Source organism: Dichomitus squalens (genome assembly GCF_000275845.1).
Source record: "Dichomitus squalens LYAD-421 SS1 unplaced genomic scaffold DICSQscaffold_2, whole genome shotgun sequence".
In the NCBI taxonomy this organism is placed as follows: domain Eukaryota; kingdom Fungi; phylum Basidiomycota; class Agaricomycetes; order Polyporales; family Polyporaceae; genus Dichomitus; species Dichomitus squalens.
The window spans coordinates 320219-339501 of NW_006766884.1; the positions used below are offsets into that span (position 1 = coordinate 320219).

At 55.3% G+C, this 19283-nt stretch overlaps 6 protein-coding genes across 6 annotated transcripts; 3 read left to right on the plus strand and 3 right to left on the minus strand.

Moving 5' to 3' along the window:
• The first annotated feature begins 129 nt into the window (after positions 1 to 129).
• DICSQDRAFT_131948 (uncharacterized protein) lies at positions 130 to 1644 on the plus strand. The gene is made up of 3 exons (XM_007360934.1): positions 130 to 282; positions 350 to 797; positions 853 to 1644. Exons 1-3 carry the CDS (start codon positions 232 to 234, stop codon positions 1410 to 1412), a joined length of 1059 nt encoding a protein of 352 aa, XP_007360996.1. The 5' UTR covers positions 130 to 231; the 3' UTR covers positions 1413 to 1644.
• Positions 1645 to 1994: 350 nt separating this feature from the next.
• Positions 1995 to 5473, minus strand: DICSQDRAFT_143117 (Piwi-domain-containing protein; the record flags this gene model as incomplete). Its single annotated transcript, XM_007360935.1, has 21 exons — positions 1995 to 2165; positions 2261 to 2262; positions 2289 to 2368; positions 2435 to 2492; positions 2553 to 2668; positions 2730 to 2756; positions 2815 to 2884; positions 2936 to 3083; positions 3139 to 3296; positions 3353 to 3435; positions 3491 to 3546; positions 3598 to 3729; positions 3789 to 3841; positions 3970 to 4126; positions 4184 to 4303; positions 4362 to 4583; positions 4635 to 4866; positions 4921 to 4980; positions 5036 to 5242; positions 5305 to 5384; positions 5441 to 5473. 21 exons carry the CDS (start codon positions 5471 to 5473, stop codon positions 1995 to 1997), a joined length of 2265 nt encoding a protein of 754 aa, XP_007360997.1.
• Positions 5474 to 7311: 1838 nt separating this feature from the next.
• On the minus strand, positions 7312 to 10319 carry DICSQDRAFT_48656 (Piwi-domain-containing protein; the record flags this gene model as incomplete). Its single annotated transcript, XM_007360936.1, is given in 16 exon segments — positions 7312 to 7414; positions 7466 to 7523; positions 7583 to 7698; positions 7751 to 7777; positions 7827 to 7911; positions 7927 to 8071; positions 8149 to 8306; positions 8362 to 8444; positions 8494 to 8567; positions 8628 to 8800; positions 9016 to 9169; positions 9240 to 9395; positions 9448 to 9669; positions 9718 to 9952; positions 10018 to 10077; positions 10129 to 10319. 16 exon segments carry the CDS (start codon positions 10317 to 10319, stop codon positions 7312 to 7314), a joined length of 2040 nt encoding a protein of 679 aa, XP_007360998.1.
• A 764-nt stretch (positions 10320 to 11083) lies between these two features.
• On the plus strand, positions 11084 to 14051 carry DICSQDRAFT_48847 (signal recognition particle binding protein; the record flags this gene model as incomplete). Its single annotated transcript, XM_007360937.1, has 13 exons — positions 11084 to 11114; positions 11181 to 11368; positions 11434 to 11679; positions 11729 to 11804; positions 12022 to 12181; positions 12239 to 12735; positions 12792 to 13047; positions 13104 to 13255; positions 13310 to 13371; positions 13434 to 13457; positions 13561 to 13743; positions 13862 to 13927; positions 13989 to 14051. 13 exons carry the CDS (start codon positions 11084 to 11086, stop codon positions 14049 to 14051), a joined length of 2004 nt encoding a protein of 667 aa, XP_007360999.1.
• Positions 14052 to 17269: 3218 nt separating this feature from the next.
• Positions 17270 to 18376, minus strand: DICSQDRAFT_177188 (uncharacterized protein; the record flags this gene model as incomplete). Its single annotated transcript, XM_007360938.1, has 2 exons — positions 17270 to 18028; positions 18094 to 18376. The coding sequence occupies 2 exons, from the start codon at positions 18374 to 18376 to the stop codon at positions 17586 to 17588; spliced, it is 726 nt and encodes a 241-aa protein (XP_007361000.1). The 3' UTR covers positions 17270 to 17585.
• A 58-nt stretch (positions 18377 to 18434) lies between these two features.
• DICSQDRAFT_151820 (uncharacterized protein) lies at positions 18435 to 19117 on the plus strand. The gene has a single exon (XM_007360939.1). The coding sequence runs from the start codon at positions 18589 to 18591 to the stop codon at positions 18934 to 18936; it is 348 nt and encodes a 115-aa protein (XP_007361001.1). The 5' UTR covers positions 18435 to 18588; the 3' UTR covers positions 18937 to 19117.
• Positions 19118 to 19283: the final 166 nt, after the last annotated feature.

Here is a 19283-nt window from a genome sequence, read left to right on the forward strand (position 1 = left end):
CTCGCTTCCCGCGACTGACCGCCAGATGTTGGACCTAAGTATCGATAGACAGGATCTGATGGTTAACTCCATCAGGCTTCGGTGACTGCGAAGCTGTTGCGCGCCCGTCCCGCTGCGACCCCTGCGAGATGCATAGTCATTCCCTCACCGCCTCACCCCCTTAGTGGTTGTCCTCATTCCTATCCCAGGCGGACATCCATCTTGCCCTCCTCCCTCTCCACTAGCAGCCTCATGGTCTCTCCTGATCAGGCCCTGACCGCTCCTCCGTCAAGGAGAACACCAGTGCGTCTCCGGATTCTCCTATGCTCGGCCTATCTCCTCGCCTTTTAACTATGACGCTATATGACAGCTGGCTCGTCGAAGCTCAGGACGTTTGACTACTAGTGTGCTGGACCCCCACCAGCCTTGGCAACAGTTCCTTAGTCAAGCTGAGGAGCTCTGCGGTACCTATGACGCCCACAACATATCTGTGTCATGCTGGGTCAGCCAAGTCCTGCCCGTTGTCGGATCACCTAAATCTCCTTGCGAGGAAAAGAACGCTGCCTGTGCTTCTTCGTATATCTCCGTTATGTCTATGCGTTATACAAGTCTCTACACCTCATCAACCAACAACCCGGTCTCTTCATCGAGCATCACTGCTACCTCCACTTCGCATACTCTATCATCCACCCCGCCAGGCACATCGGCGAACAGTCCAACCTCAGTGACTCAAGTCGCTACAAGCTCTAACGACACCACTTCGACAGCTGCTAGTCCAGGAGGGACAGGTGGGGCCAGTGCCGGTGACTCGCAGGGTGGTACGTCGCTGAGTCATTGGTCGGTGGAAGATTGAACGAGCTCTTTTCTCTCTAGCCCCTTCAATTCCCGCATCGATCGTCTCTACGCCGTCCGAAGACAGTCCTACAACAGGCCCACCCGCAGAGACGGACTCGTCTTTAAATGCTCTAGGACCCTCGCCCTCAGCCGTCGCGCATGGCGGTTCGCCACACTCCGGACTGCCAAGCAATGCCACAACGAGCACACGCCTATCCGCATCCAAGTCCTCTCCCAACGCGGGCGCGATCGCAGGCGGGGTCACCGGCGGCCTCCTAATAATCGCGCTCCTCGGCGCCCTAGCGTTCTTCTTCCGCCGTCAGCGGCGCAAAGCGCGCATACCGCCTTCCGCCGAGTTCATGCACATGGCCCGTGGGGGCGCGGGGGGCCCAGAACTAGCGTTCGTGTCCTTCGACCCCGACACCCCAACAAAGCACATACCGCTCGCGCGACAGAGCTCGATCGAGGACGACGAGCGGCCGCCTGCTTTCACGCCCGGGAGCTACTCGGACCCTATTCTCGAAAAGGTGCACGCGTCCGCGGCGATGCGCGACCAGTATGGTGTTGGGCACGAGGAGGGCGGCTTTGAGGCGTATTAGGGAAGGAGGGACATTCGAAGTTCGAAAGGGGATGGAGGCATGGCGCGGTGTTCGTTCATTTTAGTTGCTCTTCGCCCAGTCTAGTCGCTGCTCTTGCGTTGCGCGACCTCCCACTCGTTCTTGGTTTACATACCCCAGAGATCTGAAGCTGTAAGTTATTCGCTCCTTGTCTAGGTGCCATATCTTGTACTCTATACCGGACGTTGTTGTACATGTATGCATGCATGCTATCTTTCCATTCGTTATGGTGTCACACACCTTCTGCCCTGCATTACTCACGAGATATCCTGCTCCTAGGAGGCTGATACTAGACACTGCACGACTTTCAATTTCGCAAGGGAGAAGACTCATGAATATGACAGTCACACGGTAGGAGATATCGTACAGTAGCGTCCCGAGTCATGATTGTGTCGGAACAACAGGCATGACGAGGGAATCACATCAACGTCAACGATCGATATCAATCACATACACAAGACCGAATACTCGATTGCGGCTAGGTGGTACCAGGGGGGAACTCAGCTCACAACCACCGGGCATGCGCGACGACCTGGAACGCGGTGGGGAGAGGTGGCGGACGAGTCAGGCGAAGGGCATCCGATGCCTGAGCCCCACTGGGGTCTGGAAGCCCGCAGTGCGCTTCCACTGCTCGAGGTCGAATGCGTTCGGAGCGGTGCTGCTAGTGCGCTCGGACGCGGTGTCGCTCAACGAAGCCCCATCCGCGCAGAAGAACGGAAGTCTCGTGCACATGCGCTACGCAGTTAGGTCAGTATCGGACCAGAACATGGGGAGAAGGCTGATCACGTACATCAGCATCTAGACAAAAGCCGTAGAGTTAGTCTCGTCACGCCTGTGAGATATGGATCCTGCACTTACAGTAGACAGGCGCGGGGATAGAAACTGATCGCGTTGCGCTGACATACATGTGGCATAACTTGAAGGTGAGCTGCTGAATGCTGTGTGCGTTGTCAGCGATAGGGATATTGTCGGCAGACAACCTCGCAGGCAGGCAGTGCACGTACTTCTTGATACCCAAACTCGCCTCGTTTGCCAAGACAATGTAGTGAGTGGGTCGACTAGCTGTGTGTATAACCGAATGTCAACGATGCAGTGAATGTGTATCGCCTTATGACTACATACTCCCCAACAGTCCTGCGTGCGATTGGAGGTAGAAGTTCTCGTAATTCGGGTTGATGATGCTATCAGCGACGAGAAGTCCGGCAGGACAATTTCCAGAGCGATCCCGGTCGTCTGGGCTGTACATCAGTGAGTACATGGATTTTGAACGAAGCATAATCATCGAATGGCAGGACGCACCGCTTCGCAAAAAAGCGGACATGATGCCTTAGGAAGAAGTGTGAGTAAATCCAACACGCAGCCAGTGGTACACAAGACAGCTTACCTCTTTGCTACAACTATGAAAATAATCTTGGACCAGAGATTAGGAGGTATTTGTGCTTTCGCAAATGCGCCTACGTGCTAAGGTCTAGACGGTCCTCTGCCGTACGAAGTCAAGAGCTTACTCTTGATCTTGGGAACCTCATACTGAGCGACTCTGTCAAACTCGCCCTCGCTAACTCCATCCCTGAAGAACACTACTGTCTTAGGGGGTCTGTCCCACTGCGGACCTAGCTTCTCCCGGCGGTAGCTACGCCAATCACCGAGAAAACGCTGAAGAACGAAGTAATGAGCTTCACGAAGCTCGTTTTGCTCAAGGGATACGTACGAAAATCATTTCTTCCAAGTCCTCAATCATCTCCTGACGAGGCTGCTGTACGAAAGAGCAACAGGTCATGACGCTAGCTTGGGGGTCCAAAGACGCAACCAGCCCGGTGATTGATGGCCGGTTGGTGACACCCGGTCCCGGATGCCCCACATCTGCGCCTGAACACACAGTGTGTGACGGAGGTTATACCAGTTGAGGCTAAGGAACTACTCACCAACTATCATCGCTTCTCCGAGGAACTTACTGAACCCCGGGTCGTCGATTACCGAGTTGACCCCACCGAGGCGAGCGTTGATCCTAGCAAGACAAGTGATTATCACGATCCCACTAACCATGGCAAGAAAGTGCTTACTTCAACGCAACGTTGTGACAATACTGGTCATTGGCGCGCTCCCATTTACCACCTCGCTGTAACAATATTTAGTGCAACGACCTTCATTCTTGAAAATTGACACATACCACGCATTGCGTTGATATGCTCCGCTTGCAATCACCCCAATTTTTGATGGCTTGGCGGATTTCGGCTGCATCGTGGGGCAAAACGCAAATGACAAGCTCCGGCCTAACTTGGGACCCACGATCCTCGAGGACCTAAAATTATATATCGTTGAGCACGGAGCCGTGGCGAGCTATGCCGATCGGGTTCTCACTTTCTTTGGATCTGAGGGCTGGCCCCCATATATTAGCGGCCTGGCTGGGATTCCTGTCGCCAAAAGATCCTGAGTACCAGTAGACCAAGAGCAGGATCGCGAGACGTACGCAGGCCTGTATATTCATCGAGCATTGAAGGTTAACGTCATAGTCCTACCTTCGCTGCATTGACTGGCTCACCAAGCCTCTGCAAACTCATTTCAATCTTGTCAATGAATTGTCGGACGACCTGCTCTTGGGCGCTGCTATAGTTGACGACCATCCAGGACCGCATCACACCGGGCTTGTAGAATCGGCGTCCGACCATGTTCCAAGAGCCACCTGTGGGCTGCAGTTGCTGTATGTAATGGCTTCACTTTCTGTGCATGGTTCTGTAACACCAGCCATCGCTAACCTGACTGCCGCCATACATGAGCGGAGGAGGTGTGATGACCTCGCCGCTCAGCTCCATCGGCTCATTGCTGACGGCCATCCCAGCCTCCCGCATGTAATCCGAGTCCGCATAGTTGAAGATCTGCGGTATTTTCAGTGTACGAACGCTGCGGTATAGTCCGTGAAAGTCAATCACGTACACCTCCAGTAACGGCCGACTTGATAGCGCCGAAGCGATGGTCCGGCTTCTGTGTCGCAAATTCAAGGAAACCCCTCTGTACATCGGGGGGAATCTTCTTTCGGAAAACCTGACCTGACCGCACGATGCAAAACTCTGCAGGGATAATCGCCGTCCTCCCGACCTTCACACCGACATACTTGGGGTATCGCACCTGCTTCCCATACTTGGTCTCGAAATGGCGCTACATAAATGAGTCAACATCTACCGTCCTATTACCGATGGTATGTCGTACCTGAACGGTCCAGCTTTCGTTATCCTTATCAAACACCTGTTGCCCAGCTGCGAGCACGAGATCGGAGATGGGACGGGCACGCATCTTGGGCGAGACGGTGATAGAGACGACAACGCCTTTGAGGAACGTCCGCAGTTTTCGAAAGTCAGAGGGTGAGAGGGTTTGCAGTCCTCGCGAGTCTCTCAGATTGAGATATTGCATCATCGTCGTGACGAGTGGACCACCTGTGTACCTGCATAGGGACTATTCAGCACCGATAGTATGTGGACATAACGCCTTTGCATACACGAGGGCGTGCGAGACGTCGATATTGATGATCAGCCCGCCCAGTGTGGGCCGCACGCTCCTATATCATCTGGAATTAGTGTGCGACGAATCTAGACTACGGAATGTCACATCACTGGAAAAAGCCTCGCCATGCCGACAACCCGATCCTCAGGTCTTTGGCCTTACTGTCAACGTAGAACGACCGTGCATCGGCCGGGAAACCATGTCGCATGTTGGGAGCCTGTCGGACAATGAGCTGCAAGAGGCCGAGCGACTTGGCATTCATGTCCATTGCACTTGGGTCATTCGAGCTCCGCCTGCGCGTAAGCGATCTGACCGCGCTGAAAAGATGTGAATCTCTTTGAGAAACACACATATCGAGAGGCCAGAGATGATGACTTACTCTGAATTGATGGTGGAGACTCTCCTAATAGTGACCGTGTGAGTCGGATTCTCGCTCCTACGACTCATGAACACTTGATACTGTCAAGTGGATAGGTCTCAAAATCGGCAACAAGAACGCGGTCAGTCGAAATTACCGGCACAGACGGTATATCACGGGTGCAATACATGTTCTTGCGCCCGTCGAAGACCGGCCGGGGACTGAATGTCGTAGCGTTGTCTGTCTGGAGACGTTCTATGATTTCATAGTTCTGACGTTTAGTCAAACAAGGAGGCTGAATGTCTGTGCATGATTGTTGAGGAGGATGACATTCACAGACACAGAGGGTGGACTATACCGACTGATAAAGCATCAGCATCGGAGGAACATTCGTGCCAATATTCAGGAGCCGAGTTACCCACTGTCGAATTGAAAATACACGGCCGACGGCGCCTGTGTAATTTGGAAGGAGTTCGTGTACACGGCTATATCACGACGCGCCATCTCTGAAAGTAAACCAGGAAAAGGAGCTTTGCACAGAGCGTAAGTAGCCCTGGCGCACTTCGAGGAGATGAGAGAGACAGGAACAACAGTGAACAATTACGAAGAAGTCGATGGAAGTGGTACAGGCCGGCGGGGGGGGCGAACAAGATGTCCCATCGATGGGTGAGCTTATATACCATGTCGAACATCCCAGATGCTAACGAATGTGAAGCAGGCTCAAGTCGGAATGCCAGGGGTGCGTCGGTGTGTCGAAGCTGGACGCGCACAGGAGCGCATTTCGGACTAAGATCTGGCTGATCCGATTTGGGCGGTTAATGACGTGGATTGCGCGAGGGAGAGGTACTCCTCCTACATTTGCATGCTGTCTAATGCTGCGGTGGTCTCTCCGTTGACTGGCTTCCTACATTCACTGGCTGAATGCCATTTAAGGAATGCAGCCCGACATCACCGATACCAACCAAGTGCCATCGAGTTGGTTTAACTCTTACGATGTCACTGCCGGGCCAGTCATAGCAGCTAGTAGTATGATTCTGCTCCGGATCTCTGCACCACGTTCTGCCGCAGCAACTCTTCCAGCACTCCATCCTACTTCTTTCCAAACATTCTCATCAGTTCAAGCTCTTACCCTAGATCAGTGGCGCCCCAGTAAATTCGAGTGATGTCTGTAAGGTCTGTGCTGTCTGTCCTAGTATACACAGTTGTGCTCTAGGCTGGTTGTGCTGCAGGCTGCAGGCCGAGAGTCAGGCAATTGCATCAGTTACCTCCCTCTACGTCTGAATGACACGCTCGATGAATCTGGCCGGTCTGAAGTCTGACTCAGTCCGCGAAGTCTACACCAGACCTCACTCTAGACTCAGCAGATCAAAGGGGGTTTGATTGATGTGCGTCCGGGCACGGATCCCGCAACATGCATCTCCTCTGACTCTAGGCAGCCCATCGGTCTGGGCAGAGACAGCGGCTAGCAGGAGGTACGCTTGGATTTTCGTCTCTCCACTAATAGCCAGATGTTACTGGCACGAACATACACTGAGAGCATATAGCAGATACATTGGTATAGGTGTATAGTAATAGTCCATGGGAACGCTTTGCGAGAGATATAGCAACTGTCAGATCCGGCTATAGAATGGATGCATGCCTCCAGGGGACCATAAGGGGATACAAGAGTAAGCTTCTAGGTGGAACTAGGCGACAAACAGTACACGACATGGGATCGATGAGACGCTACAGCGACAGAAAGCAGGATGAAGAGATGAATACCACAAAATTATACAAGACTAGACGAAATTGAAGCGCCAATTGTTCTTTGCATGATCGACCCACCCCGCTTGACGCTTCCACTCCTCGAGGTCAAACTCATGTCCACTCGACGCAGTGGTCGACGCGGTGTCGCTCAGGGAATCTCCATTCTTGCAATGGAATGCAAGTCGTTGACAAATCTTCTACTATAGGGGTCAGTGAATTAACCGTGAAGCCTGAGCAGGTGCCGTACATCAGCATCTACAAACTCGTCAGTGGAGCTTCATGTCACCACAAGAAAGGTTGCTCACAGTACACCGGTGCGGGTATAGACACGGCTCGTGTAGCACTAGCATACATGTGGCAGAGATGATACGTTAAGAGTTGGATGCTATGGAACAAAACTTAGCTGCTGGCATGTAGCTAGGCACCATGGACTTACGTCTTGCTGTCAAGACCAGTTTCGTTAGCGAGGACAACGTAATGGGTAGGCCGGCTTGCTGCAGGGATGGGTTAATTTCATGTAGGGGATTGCATATAATTTGCGCCATGGACGTACTCCCCAGCAGTCCGCTGTGAGATTGTAGATAGAAGTCCTCATAGTTCGGATTCGTGATGTGATCATCGACCAGCAGGCCCGAGGGACAGTTCCCGGACTTGTCGGCATCTTGTGGGCTAGGGCAAATATCAGAAGCTAGTGACTTGTGAGGGAGCGATTCTGCTGCACCTCTTTGGGAAGAATCGGACGTGGTGTCTATGGGAACATCAGAGATAATCTCGTTTCAGACCTCAGAGCCTCAAACCTCTTGCCCACGATCACAAAGAGCAGCCTGGGATGATGCTGTTCGGGAATCTTGCTTTTCCTGAATGCCTCTGAGTGGGGGTGAGCTTATTATGCTGCACGAGTGTATTCGAGCTCGCCTTTGATGAGGGGTATCTCGTACTGAGCGACCTGTTCGAACTCGCCCTCGCTCACACCGTCTCGGTAGAAAAAGATGTTCTTCGGTGGAGGCGACTTCTTCATATGCATCTCCTTTTCTCTGTAGGCCTTGTACCGACCAAGAGCACCCTAGGACAGCAGGACACTGAGGCTGTACAATTATGTCGATCCTGAGGTCTGCTTACCTCGATCATGTGCGCCAGGTCCTGTATCATCTCCAGGCGTGGGTGTTGAACGCTCGCATACGAGGCAGCAAAAGCTGCTCCAGGACTGACAGTGGCCACCAAGCCAGTCATCGAAGGCCGTGTTGCCACTCCCGGACCCGGATGGCCAACATCGGCACCTACCGTCGGTTCGAGTGGATATACGGAGGTATCTGGCGACCAAGCGTCACTCACCGATGACCATGGAATCATGGAGTATGTCCTTGGTGAGCGGTGAGTCGATCATGGAGTTGACCCCCATTAGACGGACATTGATCCTAGAAGGCGGTGAGCTAGCGCGTAGTTCGAGGCTAGACAACTACCCACTTCAGAGCGAGGTTGTTGCAGTACTGGTCCAGTTGGTTAGGAGTCATCCGAGGACCATTCCACTTTCCACCCCGCTTGTCCAAAGGTCCTGACATTAGCCCCATACCATTGAGTACACACCAAATTCTGCGTACCACACACTGAGTTGACACGCCTGTACTGATGTCTCCCCAATGCTTCACGTCCCGACGACACTCAGTAGCGCTGTTGGGTAAGAAGACGAGCACAAGTTGAGGCTCTTCACCAGGTGCACACTGTGCTTTCATGACACCATAAGCGTTGTTGAGGTCCTGCAGGACCCATTGAGCTCAACACGCGGTGCCTCTTCGGCCTCTAACTGACCTTGACGGGATCGGCGAGTTTCCCGTTGATTATGCGGGGTTGAGGTGTATCCACGACTGAGGATGGAACAATTTAATTAACGACATGGCGACAAACGCAAACCTGAAGCATTCACCCATGCCTGTTCCCCATTCAATTCTTCGCATCAGAAGAAATTGGTGCATGAGCTGGTATGCCTACCAAGCTTCCGCAGATTTGCAACGAGAGTCCTCAAGAACTCGTGCATCTGACGTTCTTCAACCCTGTCAAAGTTAATGACCGCCCAAATCTTCAAGTTGCTCCCAGGGCGCCAAAAACGCTTGTCGCGCAAGTTCCACGAGCCGCCTGTAGGAACCTGCGATACGCAAATCGCGGACATAAGCCGTCTTTGGGTGAATAGACTAGAAGAAGACAATATTACTAACCAGGCTGTCAAGCGCTCCGTTGAATTGACGGCTGCCGAATTGAATGGGGGGAGGACCGATGATCTGACTGGGGAGAGAGATAGGCTCGACATCAACGGTCATCCCGGCCTCTCGCAAGAAGTCGGAGTTCGCATAGTCGAACTGCTGCTCGGAGGGCTGAACATAATCGTCAGTGGGAATGGGTGTCGGCATTGGCTGTGTCGCTTACATTACCACCGACTGCTGCCCGTATGGCACGCAGACGTTGGTCGGGTCTCTGCGTCGCGAACTTGAGGAAGTCAGGTTGCAGGTGGGCCGGGACCTTCCTTTTGAACAGCTGCCCGGGTACGATCTTGCACAGCTCTGCAGGTATGATGGCAGATCTTCCGAGACGCACACCGACAGCATGCTCGTGCACCACTTTGACGTTGTACTTCCTCTCGAAGTGTGTCTGCCAAGATTTCTTAGTACAAACGGTCGGTAACGTCATGTCACGTACTTTGACATTCAACCGCTCTGTTTCCGTATCGAACTCCTGTAGAGCAGCTCTTTCCACCAAGTCCGCAATGGGCTTCGGCTTCATCTCGGGAGAAACGGTGACCGTGACGCGTACTCCTTTCAGAAACGAGCGAAGATCAGCATACTCATGCCGCTGCAGCTTGTTAAGATCACGAGGATCCTTCAGTCTCAGCCAAGCAGCCATAACGTCGATGAGTCTCCCTCTGTGTTCGTATCTGTGGATGAATTGCGTAAATGAGGGCCGGGACATGTCGCCATAATCACCAGAGATCCGACTTACACTAATCCACACACGGTGTCAACGTTGACCATGAGTCTACCTGGTGTTGGACGTATGCTCCTGGATGGGGATATGAGCGGAGCTTGTGCGGATTGAAGACATCTAACTGACTGGAAGAAGCCTCTTCTTGCGATAAGACCAGAGCCAAGCTCCTTGCTTCCATGCTCCACGAAGAACGCCTTGATATGAGCACGGTATCCATGTCGTAGGTTTGGAGCTTGCCTGACGAGCAGCTGAAGCAGGCTGAGAGACTTTGCATACGTGTCATGTGGGTCATGCGGGTCTCGTCTCCGCGTGAGCATCCTGACGGCGCTGTCGTCCAAGGTAAGATCATTCAGGTCAATAGGTATGAGAGACGCACTTGGTGTCAATTATCCCTACGCGGCGTATTTTGACCAGGTGTGTTGGGACGTCCCTCCCGTCCCTCCTACGACCCACATGCACAGGAAACTATTTAACACTGACTCAGCACGCATATTACAGTGAACAGGCAAAGCCGCTCACGTCAAACGGAGGAATATCTCGAGTACTGTACATGTTCCTGCGCCCGTCATAGAGGGGACGGGGGTTGAACGTCTGAGCATGCTCCGTCCATAATTGATCTATAACTTCCAAGTTGCGACCTTTGAAATTGTGCTCGGGCTCCACAACTATGGAGGGGTCAGCAGTGACCGCCCGGCCATCTGCTTGCATACTCACCAACTAAAAGAAGTTTCAGTACCAGATATGGACTGGGTATGGGCGGACTCACTATCGTAGTGATAAAAGATGGCCGTCGGAGGATGGGGGATCGGGAAATGGTTTGTCCAAACCTCAGTGTGATGGAATTGCAGGGCCAACTCAGCTTCAGAGGTTATTTGCATGGCTGATATACAAGATTTAATTAGTACAACAGAATATCCAAGTGCCCGAATCGACTAGTACTGCACGAAGATGAGAGGAAAGAGGAACGCGATTCCGACGCGTCGCGGCAACGCCAGATCTCAAGGATCTCCGGCGCCAGGGTGGGGATAGGCGACTCGTGAAGCTCTCCACATCCCAAACTACCACCCCCTTGCCGTTTACTATGCTAGACCACTGCTCGATCTCACACAAGGGTACGCACCTAAAATCAACGACGTGGTATGGTGCAGCGTGGAACTGACTGAGACTGGCTTCACAAGGCGGCGTGGTCCTATGGTCCCGTTCCTTCACCCCTGCAGCATCCCATACCGCAGCATCCTCTAGTTCACCTGTTAATTCCCTCGTCCGTGAGGCACTCATTGAAGGCCGTAGCTCTGATGGAAAATATGAGAAGGACGGCTATGCCGTTAAATGGACTTTTGTGAACGACCTGGAGCTTATATTTGTGGTGCGTAATTGCATCTCCTTGAAGGTCATGTCTTTCCTCATACGTTCTCGCACACTGCATATCAGGTCGCATATCAGCGCATATTGCAGTTGACCTACGTCGATGAGCTTCTGCTTGCGCTCAAAACACTATTCATCAAACTCTTCCAACCCTTCCTCGCTACCTTCGTTGCGTCGTTGCACGTCACCAGCACCACCAAGCTTTCTTCCTCTGGAGACCCTTCATTTCTGTGGAATTTCCAGAAGGCGTTTGAGGGCTGGGATGCTGTATTTGACAAGCTTCTGCGTGGCCTCGAGGACAAGGCTGCCCAGGTACGTGAAGCAGACACCTACCCGGCGCGTTGAGTCTGACAGAGGTTAGGAGAGACGCACCCGCGTCGTGCATGCTCCCCGTCCAGCACTCGATGTGACTCCCCCCTCTGACGACGTTGATACTGGTGAGTTTCTCTGCCTGCAACTTGACTTCTCGCGAGGAAGTTCTCAGCACCGGAGTCCGACCGGACGTGTTTGGAGGATTACATCAAGGTGCACAATCGAACGTTTGGGGGCCCACCGTATTACATACGACGACTCATTTTCATCCATCATTTACGTCGTTCCTAGGCTGTTTTGAGAGCCTGTGTTCGAGCTTTTGGCTGATTATATCGCGTTCAGTTCCTGCCGTATCAAATGCAGATGTCCAAGACGAGGAACAGATAGCACGAAATGTGCAGGCGCTCAAGAACAGACTCCGCGGCCGCGGTGGCCAGGCTGGACGGCGAGGGCGAAGTCGTACGGATGTTGGAAGTGGAAGAGAAAGTGTGCCCGGTTCCGAGTGAGTGGTGGTGCGAATCGCATATCAACATTCCGCTTGCAGCTAACCGGTGGTAAGCTCCGAGACTCCTACCTCGAAACGTAAAGCAAGAGCTAAGACACAAAGAAAGTGGGGCAATGAAGCGCCCACAGAGTCCGACATGGTATCGCTGGACTATAGCTATGACAGTGCGTCGGAGGGCCGCCAGGGCACGCTTGACGTGTCTTCTTTGGTGGACAGCGCGTCACTCGGCACGCGCACCCAGGATGGCCTGTACGAGGTCAAGGACTGGGAGTTCTTATCGCAAGGCGAGAAAAACGCGGATGATGTGATAGCAGAGGTGCTGAAGAAGGGCGGACAAGAAGCGAAACCTGCCTCGAGCTCTCTGGGCGCCTTGGGATCTATCTTTGCGCGCCTCACCGGCTCGAAGGTGCTCACCGAAAAGGACCTCAAACCCGTTCTGGAGGCTATGAAGCAGCACCTCATGAAGAAGAACGTGGCCAAAGAGATTTCTGAGAAAGTTTGTGAAGATGTCGGCCAGAGTCTCGTTGGCAAGAAAGTGGGCGGCTTTCAAAGTACCTCCATGCGTAGCTACATGGGTCGTTCGAAAGCTGACTCTATCATGATCCAGCGACGACTTCAGCAGTTCGGCAGGCACTAGCCAACTCGATTACTCGCATACTTACGCCCAAGACCTCCACGGACCTCTTACTGTCCATTCGAACGAAGCTGTCTACGCCCGTGGCAGCCTCCCAACAGCGACAAACATACAGCATTACCTTCGTCGGCGTGAACGGTGTCGGCAAGAGCACGAACCTCTCGAAAGTCTGTTTCTGGCTCATTCAGAACGGCTTCCGTGTCCTCATTGCGGCATGCGATACTTTCCGGTACGTAAATTAATCTAGATGACGATGCGCTTGCCTACAACGGTGCATTCTTACAGGAGTGGCGCTGTCGAGCAACTCCGAGTACACGTTCGCAACCTCGGCATGCTCGGGGTTGACGGGGCGACGAATAGCAAGGGACGCGTCGAACTGTACGAACGAGGTTATGGAAAAGACGCCGCCGGTATCGCGAAGGAAGCAATCAGTTACGGTAGGCGTTGATCCATTCCGTTTATGCAGCAGTAGTTCTCTGACACTGTGTCAGCACGCGACAACGACTTCGATGTTGTACTCATTGATACGGCTGGACGTATGCAAGACAACGAGGTATGATATTGACACTCAGCGAATTGCAATATGCCGATTATTGATTGTTCCGAACTCTCCAGCCTCTCATGCGCGCTCTCGCCAAGGTACGACCGATGTCACGCTTCACACGAACCCACTGCAGGGCTTTTGTGTTCGCGCCGGTTACGATAGGGGTAATGCTGACTTGGTGCTCTCTCGTCCCCGCAGCTTGTTGCGACGAACAATCCCGACAAGATCATCTTCGTCGGCGAGGCCTTGGTGGGAAACGAAGCGGTCGACCAACTCACGAAGTTCGACCGTGCGCTACGAGACTTCTCTGCCGCGTCCGGCGGACAGGAACGCGGCATCGACGGCATGCTTGTGACGAAGTGGGACACTGTCGACGACAAGGTACGTTACTGCCAGGCCGCTGTGACCTTTCGGTCCTCTTTGCTCCTGGACGTGAGGCGATTATGAGTCAATCTGTCGCTGACGTACAACCGTTTGCTTCTTGCGTTCGCCATCTCAGGTCGGTGCTGCGCTGTCAATGACATATGTCACTGGACAGCCCATCATTTTCGTCGGATGCGGTCAGGTCAGTCAACTAGAATCCCATGTTCTACAACAGCGCTCTTAAAAAATCTTGTTATGTTCAGACATACACTGATCTCAGGCAGTTGCGTGTTGCGAACGTGGTGCAAGCCATCCTCAGCGATTAACGACCACAATCCTTGCGCAGCGGTGAGCACACGAGCTTGTGAACCATCCCATTACTAGTCGCTTGGATACGATACCTCCGCATAGCGTACAGAAGGATAACGTACAGACGTCCCTCGCCTTCCCGGAGATACAGTGTTCGCGTTATCAGACTTGATTTGGCAGATCAATGCGGGCGGCAGCGGACTGGCATTACCCATTGCACAACACGCGCGGCCGCCATGACCACGACAGCGGTGGTGCCTCTCCAAGAATCTTCGAATCGTTCTCCACATCCAGACTCCACGGCCAGCGGCGATGTCAGGGATGGCGCCATCATGGACGATATGCCGTAGGCACACCGAGCGTCATCCGCATCACCCCCCTATGTCAGGAGATGCATGATGCAACACTGCTTACCCAGACTTGTCCCAGTGCCTGCCCGGTGCGCACCGAGCGTCACGACGGTCTTGTCAGACTTGTGCTCGGAAGGGCCTGGCTGTGTGCGGCGATAGCGCTTTCTGACAGAGGTCCACGATAGTCGACCCTCCGGCGTGCGGGGGCCTATCTGGATTGTGATCTCCTTCGTCATGCTGCGAAGCAGCTGGATTAGATGACGCTGCTCGCCACGGGTTAGTGCTTCCAATGGACCAGAGGCGGTCCAGAAGACGGCATCGTCAGCCTAGTAGTGCGCATCAATGATGCACATCGCATATTGCGGCGGAGAGGTTTGCGTAGCCGCGTAGGGGATCCTCAGCGCTTGCGTCCACTGTGGCAAATTACGTCCGAGTCCGCGACATTGGGATCGCATATATGAATGCTACACGTCGTCTCTGGCGCGTGAGCTCTCGATGTAGAAACAGGAACGAGGGGTCCCCCCTGAACGGGCCTGCCGATGGGCGAGACGGTGGCCTACCAGTCGGACGCTGAGGAGTACATTCAAAGTCAAACCAGTTTCCTAGTTTGACTCGGGCACATCAGCTGAGCCTACGAAACAGGGGTTGTAGAGGGCGCCGAGAGGTCAGGGCTATCGTCCGCACACCCGCCGCGGCCACTCCCCGGAAGGCAGGAACGGCTATCTGAAGGCGCATCATGGAGAGCCGGAGTCTTCTTCACCCAGAATTTGCTCGGGCACGAACGGCCTACGGACTCCATCGCGACGCGTCCGAATGCTCGGACATTTCAGAAAGACATCGCAAGCTAGTGTGACGCGCTGCGAACACAAACAGAGGGCCGTAACTGTTTCGCGTCCAGAGTCTATGGAGCAACGACAACTCCCTCGACGTCGCTTCGACGTTTCTGACCGGATCCGGCAGTCCTCGCGCCCACGCTACGCGTGCGCATCCGAGATGCGAGTTCAGAAGCGTCCAGAACGAGAACGCGAGGTTATTTTCTGGCGACGCCGCCGGGAACAAGCTCGTTCGCGCCATAGCCGGACGCTGCGAGCCTTGGGGCCCGCGAACCCGGTCTCCACCCCGTCCCACGCCGTGCGACTCCTGCCTCCACGCCACGCACCAGCACGCGCGGCCGCGATTCAGCCTGTACACGACTTGCGAGGAGTACGAGCCGCGAGCCGACCCGACGCTTTGCGGGCGTGCGCACGGACGGGCACGGTCTCTGTCCACCGTGTCAGCACCATCTCCTGAAGCGTGCAGGAGCACGCGCTGCGGCGGCCCCAGCAGCGCGCGATCATGGTTTGAGTTGGATGGCTCCTGAGGCCTGAAGCCTTGTTACGAACAGAAGGGGACTTGTGCCCAAGCTGCCCTGCTGCGGGGGCGTATGTATGACGGAATTCGACGTGCGATGATCAACGCTGCCGCGACCGCCGACGAACAGAACGCCTGTTGAGACGAACGATGAAGAACATGAATATCGCGCGGCCGGTGGGAATCCTGCGGGTCGTGGCTTGTGTATATGAATGTGTATGAACGCACGTAGCCTGGGCACTGTGGCAGATATGAGAACCGGGCTCGCGCGATGGGGCGGCGTGGCTGGAAATAACACTCACGATGGCGCCGGTATACATGTTTCTTGATGCACGAACGCGTCCCGTGGGCGCACACGGACCGCGACGATGACCACCGACGTCGCCGGTCTCATGCGCGGAGACCATTCCTGCTTTATATTGTCGACGCCGACACGGAAGGAGGCTGCACGTTTCACGGACATGCGGCAACAGAACGACGTCAGAAGAACAAGGGAGAGAGAATGAATGGACCGCACATTACCACACGAGCGTCGATCTCCCGCAGGCGGAGAGAACCCCGCTGTCGTCTGCGACACCACACAAAGCTACGCCTGTCACAATCGTTGTAATACGCTCACCAGCAGCGGGCGTGCGTCCGTGCATCGCACGGCGCAGCAGCGCACGACCGTAACCGTAACCGTAACTTAGCAAGCGCAGCTGCAGCAGCAGACATTTGAACGGCCTGCGGGGAAAATCCACTGACCGGGCAGGCGTTACGAACGCCAACGCCAACGATGGACTGGGAGGACGCAGTCGAGTGGCGCGGTACAGCGTACCTCACGGTACACTGCTACCGCGGCGCAATCGTCCATTCTCGTCCGCCGTCCACTGTCTGACACGAGCGCCAGTAGCGCAGAACAAGGAGACATGATCCACGATCGACCTGCCGCTGCGGCGTCATCCAACAGGAGCACTCCGAAGGAGGGAGAGAGGGCTGAAAAAGGAGGCCCCCAGTGGCGCGGGTCGCAGGGCTAGTGTAGGAATGAATGAATGAATGCACGAAGATAATTGAATGGCGGATCGCTGATCGGGGCACGACTAGCGCGCTCCTGGCCATGAATGGAGGTCACGCCAGGCGAGGCCATGACCGCATCATCCCTGGACACCTGATGGCCCCAGATGGCCTGCCTTCGCCCGTTTCGCAGCCCCGACTGCCTAGCGAGGCACGGGCGCAAGCGTGGCGCAGGCGGCGACGCGTGTACGCACGATGGATGGGGCCAATGAAGCGTACGGTGATGGGCGTGAGGCAGACCCAGGACTGTAAGTATGTATCTGGCACTGGCACTGTCACTGCGGAAGAAAGAAGGCGAAGGAAGCCGTGCGATGGCGTCAAAGGCGGTCAGCGCGATAGGTCCCGAGAAGCGGCCATGCATCGAACCACGGCCGCGCTCTCACACACTCACATTCCAGGGAAGAGAGCAGCGAAAGCACGCACCTGTCGTCTGCCCGGCCGGTGTGGCGCCTTTGCGCGGGTGCGAATCTCAAAGCACAGTTGGGAAACGCGTCCGGACCCGATTGGGCCGCAGGACGTACTAGAAAAGTGCCAGGTATGCGTACTGTACAATGAGGGGATGATGTGGATGAGCGGGAGCGATTCAAAATGCAGCGGTATCCGGACTAATGTGCGAAAGGGGAGAACGCCAGGAGGGCGAACGCGAGTGCAGAAGAAGCGCAAAAATCGAAGCGGGGCAATATGTCCGACGGGTACCAAAGCGGATAACGACATCGGTAGGAGCAGATCGAATCATCTGACTCTCTGACGATTCCGAAGCAGAGCCCGACCGTAAGCGTACGTCCGAGCTCGAGCCGCCTACCGCGCCCGGATACGCCGCGAGAAGGCGGCAGGATGGTGTTTGTGGCGAAGCGCAGCGCTTGCAGCACCCGTGTTTCCCCATTGCGCGTGAGTGGGGCCCCAGTGGTCCGACGCGCCCTCCGCGACCGAACGGCGTTTGGCTGGGGGTGCCGCTACAGACAGCGCATGCATGCCCTGGATCGCCGCCGTCTCCGCGTCCGCGTCGTCCTCCTCCCGAGCACGCTTGCGCTTGTGCGGACGGTGCGTGTATGGCGGGTGCGACAGGTCTTCGTCCTCGTCCGGGAGGTCGTACAGGAGGAAGGTCGGGGAATGGTACGGGAGGGGGATGGGCGCGACGAGCGGCGCATTGCACACGACTTCGGCGACCTCTGGGATGGGGGACGGCGAAAGGTCGCTGTCTCGCGACGCGACAGACGAGGTGTCTGATCGGGCGGCCGAATCTGGAAGCGCCGCCGCGGTGCAAGTGAGACACAGTTCGGGATGACATAATGAATGCGAGACTCACAAGCCGACTGGCCGTACTCTCTAGGGGGATAGTGGTGGAATGGAAGCAGAAAGTCCGGGGGCCCTGTGGGCCAGAGGGAGGGGGCTTGGGAAGGCCCTGCGTTGGTCCAGGCGGAGGTGGCCAATGCGCCTGCGAAGAGTACGGGCTGGTGTGCGTGTGACGGCCAGTCTTGGGGGTGGAAGGCCGGTCGCTGGTGGTAGGACGGGGAGGCCGTGGGCGGGAGGACTGTAGCTCTGTGTCTGTGGGAGGGGAGATTGTGGAGGAGGCAGGAGACGTCGTTCATGGCGTCGGGGGGGAGGAGAGAGGAGGAGGGCGTCGAGAGAGGAGGAGAGGGGGGATATAAGGGATTGGAGACATCGGATAAGTTATTAACTGAAACGGGGCGGTAGCTATTAGGACGGGAGGTGGACTACCAGGGCGGCGCCGAGCCGGAAGAAAGGAACGGGTTGCGGGCAGCCTTTGCTGACAGCCAAGATTCGAGCAAGATGCGTATGGATGGCCTCTCCCAGATCCCGCCACACCTCAGATCCTGTCACAGTCACGCCCTTCCCCCTGGCGAGCATACTACAGTACGTAGTAGTACGACCGTGGACAATTCCAAAAGTCCGCAGCCTGCTCCACTCTCGTCCCAGAACACCCAGCCGACAGCGCGAATCGTCGCCTGGGTTTTGCCCGAGCCCAATAATGCACAGAAATCTGCCCTCAGTCGCGGCTGCGCCCATCTCGGCCTCGTCCATCGTCCCGCTGGGATCACCTCCGTCCATCACCATGTCGCTCTCCAGGTGCTGTTCTGATCGTGATAGTCCAGGGCAATATGAAAGCCAGCTGCGTCGTCCGTGCTGAGACCTGTCAGAGTGATGTCCATGTCCGCGTGTGGCGCTTGGCGCGGTGGATTGCCCTGTTCGCGCGGCTCGGCTGTCCACGGCGCCTCCCACGCCCAATTGCCATCGTCGGTGAGCTGTGTGACCTCGCCCTCGGCTCATCCGCTCGCCGTCCTCGTCCCCTCCGCTCTCCGCACCGCTCCATAACACACACTCAGTATCTCCCCTCCGTCGGCCTAGCATCCCGCAACGCCTCCCAGCTCCCACAGGGGCGATCTCCCCGGTACGTGACCTCAATCCCCATCCGACCTGAAACGCACAGGCCCATTCAATTTCTCAAACTGATCTTCCCTCACCAAACCATCTTTC